Source organism: Heterodontus francisci, chromosome 10 (genome assembly GCF_036365525.1).
Source record: "Heterodontus francisci isolate sHetFra1 chromosome 10, sHetFra1.hap1, whole genome shotgun sequence".
Lineage (NCBI taxonomy): Eukaryota > Metazoa > Chordata > Chondrichthyes > Heterodontiformes > Heterodontidae > Heterodontus > Heterodontus francisci.
The window spans coordinates 24,179,916-24,194,405 of record NC_090380.1 but is presented as its reverse complement, the minus strand read 5'-3'; the positions used below and the strand labels follow the sequence as shown (position 1 = coordinate 24,194,405).

Here is a 14,490-nt window from a genome sequence, read left to right as displayed (position 1 = left end):
ACAGATTGTGAGCTGCTTGCATGGTACCTTCATGATTGCTGTGTGGCCGGGTACCACTTAGGGATGATTTAGTGGAAGTAGTTGGGTAGCTCTACTGAAATGCCGACACAGACATGATGGGCTGAATGGCCCACTTCCATTCTATAATTTACGTACACAAGTTTTTTAATTAGGTTTGAACCAACAACCTTCTGACTCAGAAGTAAGAGTGCTGCCAGTGAGCCAAAGCTGATGCTGTTAAACTTCATAGTTTTATCTTTTAAAGTTCATTACATTAAAAACTACAGCTTTTGCATTATTTCTTGCAGAGTTACTGAGCTTCATGACCTTGGGATGGATTCATGCTATATTTGGCATTCAGACAGGGAACTCCCAAAGTTGCATGTCTTGCTGTATTTGAGTTTAATTTGATTCTGGGAATCTGGGTCAAATATACTACCTTCCACTATGTACTTTTCTCTGGAGATGTTGTGAAAAGCTTTTCTATGCACAGCGATCTGGGATGTCTCTTTCTTGTTACATTTGGTAACAAGAAATTACATAGTCATTCTTTATCTGGTTGAGGTCCACCAGGTAGGGGTAATGTCCAATCTACTCATGCCATGATCACCTCAAGTTAATATGCTGAGGGGTCTCTTCCCTGTGTTTTCAGGGCATCTGTATAGAGTGATCGGCATGCTTTTGTACAGCATTATATCTTGATGCCCAAGATAGGAATTTCTTTGGCACTGATCTGCCCAAGTTAGTTAATGGAGCTTCCCATCTCTATATTTCATGAATTACCTTAGAATAAGTTATTTGAATGTAGAAGTTCAATAAATGAGGAATAAAGTTGGATTATCTTCAACAAAGGTTTGTCCTTCCTATCCCTACAAGACCTTATCTCTGGCAAGATTTAGGGACAGTGCATATTTCCAAGTAGCTGGTAAGGTGTCGGTGGCCCAGTAATCTCCTCCATCCCTCAATTTGGATGATGATCTATTCATTTTACATAAATGTTTAAGTACAAAAAGAATGAAGGCCATACCAAAATTGAATAATGTAACTTTAAGTATGTACCACATGTTTGTGTTTTGACAGTATTGTTTGATATAGAACTTTCTTTTTGAATTTTTTTCTTAGGGAACATAACGTTGAACAGTGACATTCAAGAGGAGACTGACCTCTCCTTCCCCTGGATCCTTCGTGTGTTTGATATAAAGGCTTATGAGTTTTATAAGGTTATTGAGAGTTTTATTAAAGCAGAACCAAATCTAACCAGAGAGATGATCAAGCACATGGAAAGGTGTGAACATAGGATCATGGAGTGCATTGCCTGGCAGACAGTGAGTAATGTTTTTTATCCACTTGTGGGTGAGGGTGATGTTTAAAGCTTAAAAGCTTTAAGCTTAAATGATAAGCTTAAATTGAGGGGTGCCTTTGCTGATTTTAAATTAGTAGTTGGAAAGTGTGAATAACTATTTGCTGTTCCAAAGTTAAAGGTTTAAATGTGTTGCTGTTCAAAAAATCATATCTACAATGAAATATGTTTAAAATATTTCTCGATTCAATTTCTAAGGGCGCAGGTTTTAAAAAACGGGTTTCACAGCTTATTACTGCAATTAGGAGCCAAAAAACAAGTAAACGCAAGAAGGCACTAGTTATAAAGATGGCAGGTTGTTGAATACAAAGTTTACATTTGTCTTGAAGGTATACAATTTTTTCCAAAGTGACTAGGACTATATTGAGTTTGACACTGCACATTAAAACCTAGCTAGAAGAACAGCAGAATTTGCATATTGGAATTTATAAACCATTGCTTTTGGAAAAAATTTACTCATCTTTGAGCATATTTGCACTGATTTGGCTAGTAAAATTTAAGTCCAAGTATTAACAAGCTTCTCTTTTTGGTCAGCTGGGTGTTTGACCTGCAGAAACCCATCACCTTGTTGAAGTCTTCAAAATAAAGACTGAAAAATCCACCCAAGGGTTTTTATTTGTTTGTCTGTTCTGGAGCATACACACTCTCCCTGCAGGGGCACATCATATACCTTTAGTTCCAGAGAACATAGGCATAGGCTTGCAGCAGTCCAGCCCTATGCCTGGGTATGAGTACAGGCCTCCTTTGGAGGCACCCAGACCTGCAGAGACCTGACCTTGAGTATTAGGAAGTTAGAAACCAGTGCTGGTAACCAACCACTGGGGATTAGCTTAGAATTATTACTGTTTGCTGTTTTTGAAGCTGTATTCACCTAGAGCTAAATAACAAAATTGTTGAACACAAGATGAAGCAACAGTGAATAATCCTGTTGTTAGTAGGAGACATACTAAAGCAAAATGAAGATCAGGTCCTGGAATATTTATCTGCAAAACATATCCAATGTTTAAGCTAATAATTACAAGCCATTTTAAAACCAGCCAGTTGGTAGACTGTTTCCTAATTTTTGAGGCCACAACCTCAACTGTGTTTTCACGCTTGTATCCTGAAACAAAGCACATTGTTGCCCAGCTGCTTTCTGCCAATTTTCTGTCGTCCTGCTCCTCACCTGGTGGCATTGAATCTTACCTGCAATGGCTACCAACCTCTCCCTTCGCCACCCACCATTTCGTGTTATCACCTACATGGTGGTCCTTCGTGTTCAAGCCTTGATAGGAGCTTAGGAATTGCTAGACAAGAAAAGACCAAGTTTCATCTAGTTTGCCTTCTACCACCCTGGTAGATGTATGACTCAGAAATGATTGTGAAATTATTGTCTAATAATAGAAAGCAATCTCGATCAGTTCAGATTTTCAGGAGCTAGGGAGGAAGTTTAAAAAGTAGGACCTCGAAGATAATCTCTGGATTACTGTCAGTGCCACCTGCGAGCAAAAGTAGAAATACGATTGGGAGGATCAGCTGAGCGGTCAATTTCAGTAAGTTGCAAGTTAATCCCTTTTTTGTTTCGGAGGACCGGGGACTGCTGGGTAGGGGAAAACTATTTATTTGGGCAGTTTTAAAATCTTTGTCTTTTGCGAGGAGCAGCCTTGACAGAACGAGGTGCGGAGCGGACTTTCAGCTGAGCGGTCAATTTCAGTAAGTTGCAAGTTAATCCCTTTTTTGTTTCGGAGGACCGGGGACTGCTGGGTAGGGGAAAACTATTTATTTGGGCAGTGGAATTACCCGATACACTACACGTGTAGTGTCTCCCACCCACCCTCCTCCTCTAACCAAAAAAAAAAGGACTCTAGTGTGTTGATAAGGTAAGCTTTTTATTTAAAAAGTTCAGTCCGTCGGATTGCTAAGCGAACAAGTTTTGACTTTTTTTTTCATTTGGTTTTTCAGTAGATTTATTGGGAATCTAGAATAGTGGGAATGGAGGTAAAGGCAGTTGTATGTTCCTCCTGCAGAATATGGGAGGTAGGGGTCGCCAAGAGTGTCCCTGCTGACTGCATCTGCGGGAAGTGCACCCAACTCCAGCTCCTCGCAGACCGCGTTAGGGAACTGGAGCTGGATGAACTTCGGATCATTCGGGAGGCGGAGGGGATTATTGACAGGAGTTATAGGGAGGCAGTCACACCTCAGGTAAAAGAAGTAGGTAGATGGGTTACCGTCAGGGGAAGGAAAGGGAACCAGCAGGCAGTGCAGGGATCCCCTGTGGCCGTTTCCCTCAACAACAGGTATACCGTTTTGGATACTGTTGGGGGGGACGACTTACCAGGGGTAAGCAATGGGGTGCAGGTCTCTGGCACAGAGTCTGTCCCTGTTGCTCAGAAGGGAAAAGGGAAGAGGAGCAGAGCATTAGTCATTGGGGACTCCATAGTTAGGGGAACAGATAGGAGGTTCTGTGGGAACGAGAGAGACTCACGGTTGGTGTGTTGCCTCCCAGGTGCCAGGGTACGTGATGTCTCCGATCGTGTTTTTGGGATCCTTAAGGGGGAGGGGGAGCACCCCCAAGTCGTGGTCCACATAGGCACCAACGACATAGGTAGGAAGAGAGATGGGGATTTAAGGCAGAAATTCAGGGAGCTAGGGTGGAAGCTTAGAGCGAGAACAACCAGAGTTGTTATCTCTGGGTTGTTGCCTGTGCCACGTGCTAGCGAAGAGAGGAATAGGGAGAGAGAGGAGTTGAACACGTGGCTGCAGGGATGGTGTAGGAGGGAGGGTTTTGGTTTCCTGGATAATTGGGGCTCTTTCTGGGGTAGGTGGGACCTCTACAAACAGGATGGTCTTCACCTGAACCAGAGGGGTACCAATATCCTGGGGGGGAGATTTGTTAGTGCTCTTCGGGGGGGTTTAAACTAAATCAGCAGGGGAATGGGAACCTAAATTGTAGTTCCAGTGTACAGGCTGTTGAGAGTAGTGAGGTAGGGGATAAGGTTACAGGGACGCAAGAGGGCACTGGCAAGCAAGAACTTGGTTTAAAGTGTGTCTACTTCAACGCCAGGAGCATCCGGAATAAGGTGGGTGAGCTTGCAGCATGGGTTGGTACCTGGGATCCTGATGTTGTGGCCATTTCAGAGACATGGGTAGAGCAGGGGCAGGAATGGATGTTGCAGGTTCCGGGATTTAGATGTTTCGGAAAGAACAGAGAAGAGGGTAAAAGAGGGGGGGGTGTGGCATTGTTAATCAAGGAAAGTATTACAGCGGCAGAAAGGACGTTTGAGGACTCGTCTACTGAGGTAGTATGGGCCGAGGTTAGAAACAGGAGAGGAGAGGTCACCCTGTTGGGAGTTTTCTATAGACCTCCGAATAGTTCCAGAGATGTAGAGGAAAGGATAGCGAAGATGATTCTCGACAGGAGCGAGAGTAACAGGGTAGTGGTTATGGGGGACTTTAACTTTCCAAATATTGACTGGAAATACTATAGTTCGAGTACTTTAGATGGGTCTGTTTTTGTCCAGTGTGTGCAGGAGGGTTTTCTGACACAGTATGTGGACAGGCCAACCAGGGGCGATGCCACATTGGATTTGGTACTGGGTAATGAACCCGGCCAGGTGTTCGATTTAGATGTAGGTGAGCACTTTGGCGATAGTGATCACAATTCGGTTAGGTTTACCTTAGCGATGGGCAGGGACAGGTATATACCGCAGGGCAAGAATTATAGCTGGGGGAAAGGAAATTATGACGCGATTAGGCAAGATTTAGGATGTGTAGGATGGGGAAGGAAACTGCAGGGGATGGGCACAAACGAAATGTGGAGCTTATTCAAGGAGCAGCTACTGCGTGTCCTTGATAAGTATGTACCTGTCAGGCAGGGAGGAAGTTGTCGAGCGAGGGAGCCGTGGTTTACTCAAGAAGTTGAAGCGCTTGTCAAGAGGAAGAGGGCGGCTTATGTTAGGATGAGACGTGAAGGCTCAGTTAGGGCGCTTGAGAGTTACAAGCTAGCCAGGAAGGATCTAAAGGGAGGGCTAAGAAGAGCAAGGAGAGGACACGAGAAGTCATTGGCGGATAGGATCAAAGAAAACCCTAAGGCTTTCTATAGGTATATCAGGAATAAACGAATGATAAGAGTTAGAACAGGGCCAATCAAGGATAGTAGTGGGAAGTTGTGTGCGGAATCAGAGGAGATAGGGGAAGCGTTAAATGAATATTTTTCGTCAGTATTTACAGTAGAAAAAGAAAATGTTGCCGAGGAGATTACTGAGATACAGCCTACTAGGCTAGATGGGATTGAGATTCACAAGGAGGAGGTGTTAGCAATTTTGGAAAGAGTGAAAATAGATAAGTCCCCTGGGCCAGATGGGATTTATCCTAGGATTCTCTGGGAAGCCAGGGAGGAGATTGCAGAGCCGTTGTTGTTGATCTTTAAGTCGTCATTGTCGACAGGAGTAGTGCCGGAGGACTGGAGGATAGCAAATGTTGTCCCCTTGTTCAAGAAGGGGAGTAGAGACAGCCCTGGTAATTATAGACCTGTGAGCCTTACTTCGGTTGTGGGTAAAATGTTGGAAAAGGTTATAAGAGACAGGATTTATAATCATCTTGAAAAGAATAAGTTCATTTGCGATAGTCAGCACGGCTTTGTGAAAGGTAGGTCGTGCCTCACAAACCTTATTGAGTTTTTCGAGAAGGTGACCAAACAGGTGGATGAGGGTAAAGCCGTGGATGTGGTGTATATGGATTTCAGTAAGGCGTTTGATAAGGTTCCCCACGGTAGGCTATTGCAGAAAATACGGAAGTATGGGGTTGAAGGTGATTTAGAGCTTTGGATCAGAAATTGGCTAGCTGAAAGAAGACAGAGGGTGGTGGTTGATGGCAAATGTTCATCCTGGAGTTTAGTTACTAGTGGTGTACCGCAAGGTTCTGTTTTGGGGCCACTGCTGTTTGTCATTTTTATAAACGACCTGGATGAGGGTGTAGAAGGGTGGGTTAGTAAATTTGCGGATGACACGAAGGTCGGTGGAGTTGTGGATAGTGTCGAAGGGTGTTGTAGGGTACAGAGGGACATAGATAGGCTGCAGAGCTGGGCTGAGAGATGGCAAATGGAGTTTAATGCGGAGAAGTGTGAGGTGATTCACTTTGGAAGGAGTAACAGCAATGCAGAGTACTGGGCTAATGGGAAGATTCTTGGTAGTGTAGATGAGCAGAGAGATCTTGGTATCCAGGTACATAAATCCCTGAAAGTTGCTACCCAGGTTAATAGGGCTGTTAAGAAGGCATATGGTGTGTTAGCCTTTATTAGTAGGGGGATCGAGTTTCGGAGCCACGGGGTCATGATGCAGCTGTACAAAACTCTGGTGAGGCCGCACCTGGAGTATTGCGTGCAATTCTGGTCACCGCATTATAGGAAGGATGTCGAAGCTTTGGAAAGGGTGCAGAGGAGATTTACTAGGATGTTGCCTGGTATGGAGGGAAGGTCTTACGAGGAAAGGCTGAGGGACTTGAGGTTGTTTTCGTTAGAGAGAAGGAGGAGGAGAGGTGACTTAATAGAGACATACAAGATAATCAGAGGGTTAGATAGGGTGGATAGTGAGAGTCTTTTTCCTCGGATGAGGATGGCAAACACGAGGGGACATAGCTTTAAGTTGAGGGGTGAAAGATATAGGACAGATGTCAGAGGTAGTTTCTTTACGCAGAGAGTAGTAGGGGCGTGGAACGCCCTGCCTGCAACAGTAGTAGACTCGCCAACTTTAAGGGCATTTAAGTGGTCATTGGATAGACATATGGATGTAAATGGAATAGTGTAGGTCAGATGATCGGCGCAACATCGAGGGCCGAAGGGCCTGTACTGCGCTGTAATATTCTAAAAAAACTTGGGGCATGGATCAGGAGGGAAGGCTTCAGATCCTTGGGGCATTGGGATCAGTTCTGGGGGAGGCACCTGTTCAAAAGGGACAGGTTGCACCTCAACAGGTAATGGACTAATGTGCGCATGGGGAGGTTCGCTAGTGTGGTTGGGGAGAGTTTAAACGAAATTGGCAAGGGGATGGGGACCAGCATATTAAAGTAGGAAAGAAGGAATAGGTTCCTAAAGGAGTGAGAGTATTGGAGAAGGAAGTGTACTATATTCAATAACAACAGACTAAGAAGGACTATGAGTAATATAAAACAGGTTTAAAATGCATGTATGTAAACACACAAGGTGTGAGTAAGGTTGGTGAGCTACAAACGCAAATAGCCGTGTGGAAATATGATGATGTAGCAATAATGGACATGTGGCTTAAAATTGGTGAGTCCTGGGCACTATATGAGGATATAAAGTGTTCAGAAAAGATAGTAAAGGAAAAAAGGGAGTTGGGGTGTCAGTACTGATGAGGGAAGACATTGTAGTGTTGGAAAGGGAGGATGTGCTTGAGGAGACGAGAACAGAATCCATTTGGTTTGAGTCGAGAAGCAAAAAGGGGATGATCACTTTCCTGGTGGTATCATGTAGGCCTGCAAATAGCAAGAGTGTGATAGAGGAGCAAATCTACTGGGAAATGACTCAGATATGTAAGAGCTATAGATTGGTGGTAGTGGGGAACTTTAATTGCCCAAACATTAATTGGGGTAGTGTTAGAGTAAAGGGGAAGGAGGGGGATGAATTTGTGAAATGTGTTCAGGAGATCTTTCTTGACCAATATGTTCTCAGTCCAACTAGGAAGAAGGCTAGATCTGGTGCTGGGAAATTAGGTGGACCAAGTGTCTATGGGGGGGGGGAACACTAGGCTAACAGTGATCATTGCATTCTAAGGGTTGGATTAGCAGTAGAGAAGAGCAAGGAACAATCTAAAGTAGAACTTATAAATTGGAAGAAGTCTAACTTCAATAGGATGAAAGGGGATCTAGCCAGGGTAAAATGGAACCAAAAATTGACAGGAGAAACTATAATAGAACAACGGGTGATTTTTAAGGAGGAGATGTTTCCGGTACATGCTAGCTGCATTCCAACAAGGATGAAAGGTAAGGGAACCAAAGCCAGGGCTCCATGAATGTCGAGGGAGATGTAGAATTAAAAAAAAAAGCAGGTGTCTGATGCATGTCAGGTGAATTCTTCAACCGAGAACCAGGCCAAATACAATAAGTTAAGAGGAGAGGTGCAGTGGAAAATAAGACTGCCAAAGATAGAATATGATAATAGAATGGCAGTTAACATAAAAGGTAAGCCAAAAATCATCTACCGGCATGTAAATAGTAAGTGGGTAGTTAGGTCCTGTTAGGGGCAAAGAGGGTGTGATATGCTTAGAGGCATACGGCAAGGCTCTAGAATACTTATTGAGTACTTTGCATCAGTGTTTACTAAGGAAGAGGAAGCTGACAAAATATCGGTAGAAGTAGAGATGGTAGAGGTAATGGATTGGATGAAAATTGATGGGCCAGGTTTTTTATTTATTCGTTAGAGGGATGTGGGCATCGCTGGTTTGGCCAGCATTTATTGCCCATCCCTGATTGCCCTGGAACTCAGTGTCTTGTTAGGCATTTCAGAGGGCATTTAAGAGTCAAGCACATTGCTGTGGGTCTGGAGTCACATGTAGACCAGACCAGGTCATGACAGCAGATGGGTTTTTACAGCAATTGATGGTTTCATGGTCACCATCAGACTAACCTTTTAATTCCATATTTATTAATTGAATTCAAATTTTGCCATCTGCAGTGGTGGGATTCGAACCCATGTCCCCAGAACATTAGCCAGGATTTCTAGATTACTAGTTCAGTGACATTACCATTACACCACCACCTCCCCCTGTATTGGAAAGACTGGCTATGCTTAGGAGTGGATAAGTCACCTGGGCTGGATGGCTTGCATCCGAGGTTGCTAAAGGAAGTGGGAGTGAAGATAGCGGAAGGGCTTGCCATAATCTACCAATCTTCCTTTGATACGGGGGAGGTGCCAGAGGATTGGAGAGTGTCTAATGTAACACACTTTATTCAAGAAGAGCGTAAGGACATTCCTAGTAACTACAGGCCGATCAGTTTAACGTCAATGGTGGGTAAGATTTTCAAAACAATCAAGAAAAAAAAATCAGCAGGCACGTGAAAAGGTTTGAGTTAATTAGGAAGAGCCAGTATGGATTTGTACAAGACAGATCGTACTTAACTAATCTAATAAAATTTTTTGATGTACCAGAAGATTGATGAAGGGAAAGCATTGACTATTGTCGATATGGATTTTAAGAAAGCGTTATAAAAGGCTGGTTAACAAAACAGGCTCATGGAATAGGAGGGTCAGTGTTAGCTTGGGTTAAAAATTGGCTTGAGGACAATTTGTGATAAATGATTGTTTTTCAGACTGGAGGATGGTAGACTGTGGTATTGCCTAAGGGTCAGTGCTTTTTTTGTAAATATAAATGACTTACATACTGCAATGCAGAGTAAAATTTCAAAATTTGCCAATGATCCCAAACTTGGAGTTGTGGCAACAGTGTGGATGATACCAATTGACTGTAACAGGACATAGGCTAGCAGAATGGACATACAAGTGACAGATGGAATTTAATATGGAGAATTGTGAGGTGATGCATTTTGGCAGAAGGGATAGGGATATGTAATATAGGCTAAATGGCACAATTCTAAAGAGTACGCAGGGACCTGGGGGTTCACGTGCATAGATCTCTAAAGGTGGCAGGACATATTGAGAGTAGTTAGCAAAGCATATGGGATCTTGGGCTTCATAAATAGAGATATTGAGTACAAAGGAGGGAAGTTATGCTAAACCTTTATAAAGTTGTGGTTAGGCCACAACCAGAGTATTGCATCTAGTTTTGGTTGCCACGTTTTAGGAAGGATGTGAGGGTCCTTGAGAGGGTGCAGAGGAGATTTGACAGAATGGTTCCAGGCATGAGGGATTTTTGCTACAAAACTAGGTTGGAGAAGCTGGGGTTCTCCTTGGAGCAAAGGAGATTGAGGAGATTTGCTAGAGGTGTACAAGATAATGACCGGTTTAGATAAGGTATATGATGAAAAGCTGTTCTCATTAACTGATGGGTGCAAGGACTTGGGGACACAGATTAAAGGTTTTGGGCAAGAGATGCAGGGGGATGTGAGGAAGAACTTTTTAACGCAGTGAGTGGTAATGACTTTGGAACTCACTGTCTGAGGGCGGTAGAAGTGGAGATGATTGATTTCAAAAGGAAATTGGATGGGCACTTGAGCGAAATAAACTTGCAGGGCTATGGGGTTAGAGTGGGGCAATGGGACTGTTTGGACTGCGCTACAGAGAGCTGGTATGGACTCAATGGGCCAAATGGCCGCCTGTGCTCTAATGACTGACTCTAATGGTATACAACAGACCAAAACACAAGGTGAGGAAAACCCACCAGTGGTGGAAAGCTTTGAGAGCTATAGATCCAAAGTGACCTATTCTTCACAAGTAGGCTACGTTTATCGTGTCATGTTTCGATCTCAGTTGTGATTATTGGCAAATTAATTGGCTATTCGAAATTAGGCAGTTCAGTAAGTTGTCACTGGATAGCGATCAGGCGTGGGAGCACTGGCTACTTTTATCTTCTGTCGACCTGGGACGCTAAATCCAATTGCAGGACTTCAACTGTCACTAACTCAGCATAGACTCAGAACCTAATGTGGGCCGTTCTGGTCTGTGTGGCTCAGCTTCATGCCACCTTTACCACCTGAGCCTTTAGGGCAAATTTCTACACCATTTCTTTGTGGAAATAGTGAGCATTACATTTATCAGCCTGTCAGCTGACTGAAAGTAAAGAAATGGAAGTTAACTGGTTCTTCAGATATTGTTACGGTGAGTATTCAAGAACATAAAACTGCTGTTCATTAACCACGTTTTCACTTGAAAATAACTAATGCATTTTTTAAAAAAAGATAACGTTTAGCTTGCAAAGTTTTGGAAAATCCACCTTATCTGTGTGCAAATATAATTAAATTCAGTTGCTGTATCTGCTTTTATTTGTGATTCTTTACACATACCAGCACTTTACTTTAAGTGTCCACTTGTTCTCCCAAAACCGTTGCATGTTCCTAAAGCAGTTGGAGTAGTTGGAAAAATATTGACTATATGTAATGCACTATGTTAATTTGGGCCATTTGCCAAAACTATATGTCGTGGTTGATGACCCCCTAGTTGATGTGTACCATTGGTTCAGTTTGTGTGAAATTTCTTTTGGGAGGTAATGGCAGGTTACCTTTGACAGTCCTGGAGTATAATTCCACTCAGACCCAGTTCTCCAGTTTCACTGAACAACAGTTATCAGCTATGCTTGAATACCTGAATGTTTACAAAGTAGAATGGCTGTTTTAATTGGCTTTTATTGACACAACAGAAACGGCAGTATGTAGGAGCAAGATGTATATTCTTTTTTAAAACTGGCAATGCTGATTGCTGCCGGAACAAGCCTTCTCCAGAACTCCAGAAATGCATGATCGGGGCAGAGATTTGCAAAAAAAAAAAGCAGTCGCAGAGAGGATAGACTGCAGCTATATTTTTATCACCACAATAATTGAGTGCTGCACATTTGATTGTTGTTTAGTGCTGAATTAGCTGACAGTGATCAACAACAACTTGTATTTATATTGAGCGTTTAACAAAATAAAATGTCCCAAGGTGCTTCATGGGAGTCTTGTAAAGCAAACTGTGAAACCAAGCCACCTGGTTTGGTTGGCAGCCTTCCATCTACGAAAGATGATGGATACGCAGTAAACAATCCATTTAAATGGGATGTCTTCTCTTGGTGCACCTTTGTTGATGGCTGTGAAGGTTCTTGAGAGGCAGGTTCTGCTACCAGTGCTGAACTTGAAGCTGACAAGTGACGCTGTGAGCTTTTGATTTTGATGGTGCCAGTTGCCAAGCTGCTGTAGCAGCTGGTAATGGTGGTAGTGCACCCCAGTCCACAGGATGTGTCACATTTCCCTCTTTCGCCAGTCAGTGATTCCCAAGTGCGATAGTTGATCAGGGAGGGAGATGCAACACCTTCTCCCATTACCATGTTTTTCTTAAATAAAGGCAAAGTACTGCAGATGCTGGAAATCTGAAATAAAAACAAGAAATGCTGGTAATACACGGCAAGTCTGGCTGCATCTGTGGAGAGGGCAGCAGAGTTAACATTTCAGGTCAGTGACCCTTCATCAGAACCATGTTTTCTTGATGCTTATCAAGGAGAACAAGTTTATAGGCATGGGAGAGACAGTCCATGAGTCTTTGAAGCTGAGTTTCCAGGTGAGCTACTGGCAGAGCACATCAGCATAGAAGAGTTCTCTGATCAGGTTGTGATGTGTTTTTGGCTTCACTTTCAGCCTTGATAGATTGTAGAGCTTGTTGTCTGATCTAGTGCACAAGTAGACTCCTTCCATATCTGCAGGGAAGGCAAAGGTCAGGAGCATGGAGAAGATGATGCCAAACAGAGTGGGGGCTAGGACACAATCTGTTTCACGCCATTCTTTACTCTAAAACTGTTGGAAGTGGAGCCATCAAACTACAGTGCAGTACATGTTGTCATGGAAGGAGCAGATGAGACTGAGGAGATTCGATGGACAGCCAGTTTCCCTAAAATCTTGTAGAACCCTGCTCTGCTGATGGTGTTGAATGTCTTGGCGAGATCTACAAAAGTAAGGTAAAGGGATATACTCTGTTTCCTACACTTTTTTTGCAGCTGGTGTATGGAGAAGATCATATCCATTGTAGCTTTGCCGGCACAGAGGGAATGAGGCAGTGGTGTTGTGGTAATGTCTCTGGACTAGTAATCCAGAGGCCCAGGCTAACGCTCTGGGGGCATGGGTTCGAATCCCACCATGCCAGATTGTGACATTTGAATTCAATTAATAAATCCACAATTAAAAAGCTAGTCTAATGATGACCATGAAACCATTGTCGGTTGTTGTAAAAACCCATCTGGTTCACTAATGTCCAAAGAAAATCTGCTGTCCTTACCTGGGCTGGCTGACATGCGACTCCAGACTCTTAAATGCCCTCTGAAGTAGCAAAACGAGCCACTCAGTTCAAGGGCAATTAGGGATGGGCAATAAATGCTGGCTTGCCTGCGAAGCCCACATCCCATGAACAAATTAAACAAAAAAGAAACCGCACTGCGCTTCCGGGTAAACTCATTTTGCAAGTAAATGGAGTCTTTTAAGTACGACACGAGCAAAGGCCTTCCCTGTGACGCTGAGGAGTGAAATGCCCTGTGGTTGTTGCAGTCCCCTTGTCGCCCTTGTTTTTATATAATGTGATGATTTTGGCATCAGGTATCTCCTGTGGAACAGAGCCTTCTTTCCAGAGAAGGAGGCGGTCATAAAGGTGTGGCAATAGATGGGACTTTCCATGCTTAAGCTGTTCGGCTGGGACGCCATCCTTGCCCGATAGCCTTCTGTTCACTAGGCGGTCTGTGGCCTTCTGGAGCTCCAGTGATGAGGATCTTCATCTAACTCATCCATAACTGGAAGTTGTGGGAGAGCATCGAGCGCAGACTGGGAGATGTCCGACTCACAGGAGTATAGCTCACGGTAGTGCTCTGCCCAGCAGGACACCTGTTTACTGCTGTTGGTGAGTACGTCACCATCTGCCAACTTCAGGGGAGTAACTTTGATGGCAGGGCCATGTGCCGTTTTGATTCCTTCGTACCTAGTTCCCCACCAGCCATTTAGCTTGTGGTCAATGGACATCTTTTAATGCGATCAAACTGTGACAGAGAAGAAAACGCAATCTCATTAACCTTACTTTAAAAGGTGGGAAAAGAAAAATTCTAAAGCTTGCCTGCTGGAATGTGAGAACAATGCTCCACTCTGGTGCTAACAGCCACCCCCAACAATGCTCAGCCCTGGTGGCCCATGGGCTAGCCAGTCTAGACGTTGATACAGCGGCCCTGAGTGAGGTCCTCTTCTCGGGAGCAAGGCAGCCTGACACAACACAATGCTGGCTACACCCTCTATTGGTCAGGTCGACCTCCAAGGTGAACAATGCCTCTTTGAAATCTTGGAGTCGAGGGTTATGCGGAGCAGGCCCGAAAGAGGAGTTGAGGCCTGGGACAGATCAGCCATGATCTTATTGAATGGTGGGACAGGCTCGAGGGGCTGAATGACCTACTCCTGCTCCTACTTCTTGCGTTCTTTGGTGTCTGCTTTGTGGTAAAGACGACTATCTCCACTAAACT

The 14,490-nt window shown here is 43.9% G+C and overlaps 1 protein-coding gene across 2 annotated transcripts in view; it reads left to right on the top strand.

The window, feature by feature from the left end:
- Positions 1 to 14,490, top strand: part of rb1 (retinoblastoma 1) — a 274,361-nt gene that overhangs the window by 83,007 nt on the left and 176,864 nt on the right. For both annotated transcript variants that reach the window (XM_068040271.1, XM_068040272.1), the window contains exon 17: positions 1,123 to 1,325. In XM_068040271.1, coding sequence (XP_067896372.1) covers positions 1,123 to 1,325 — 203 coding nt within the window. The remainder of the gene's footprint in view (positions 1 to 1,122; positions 1,326 to 14,490) is intronic.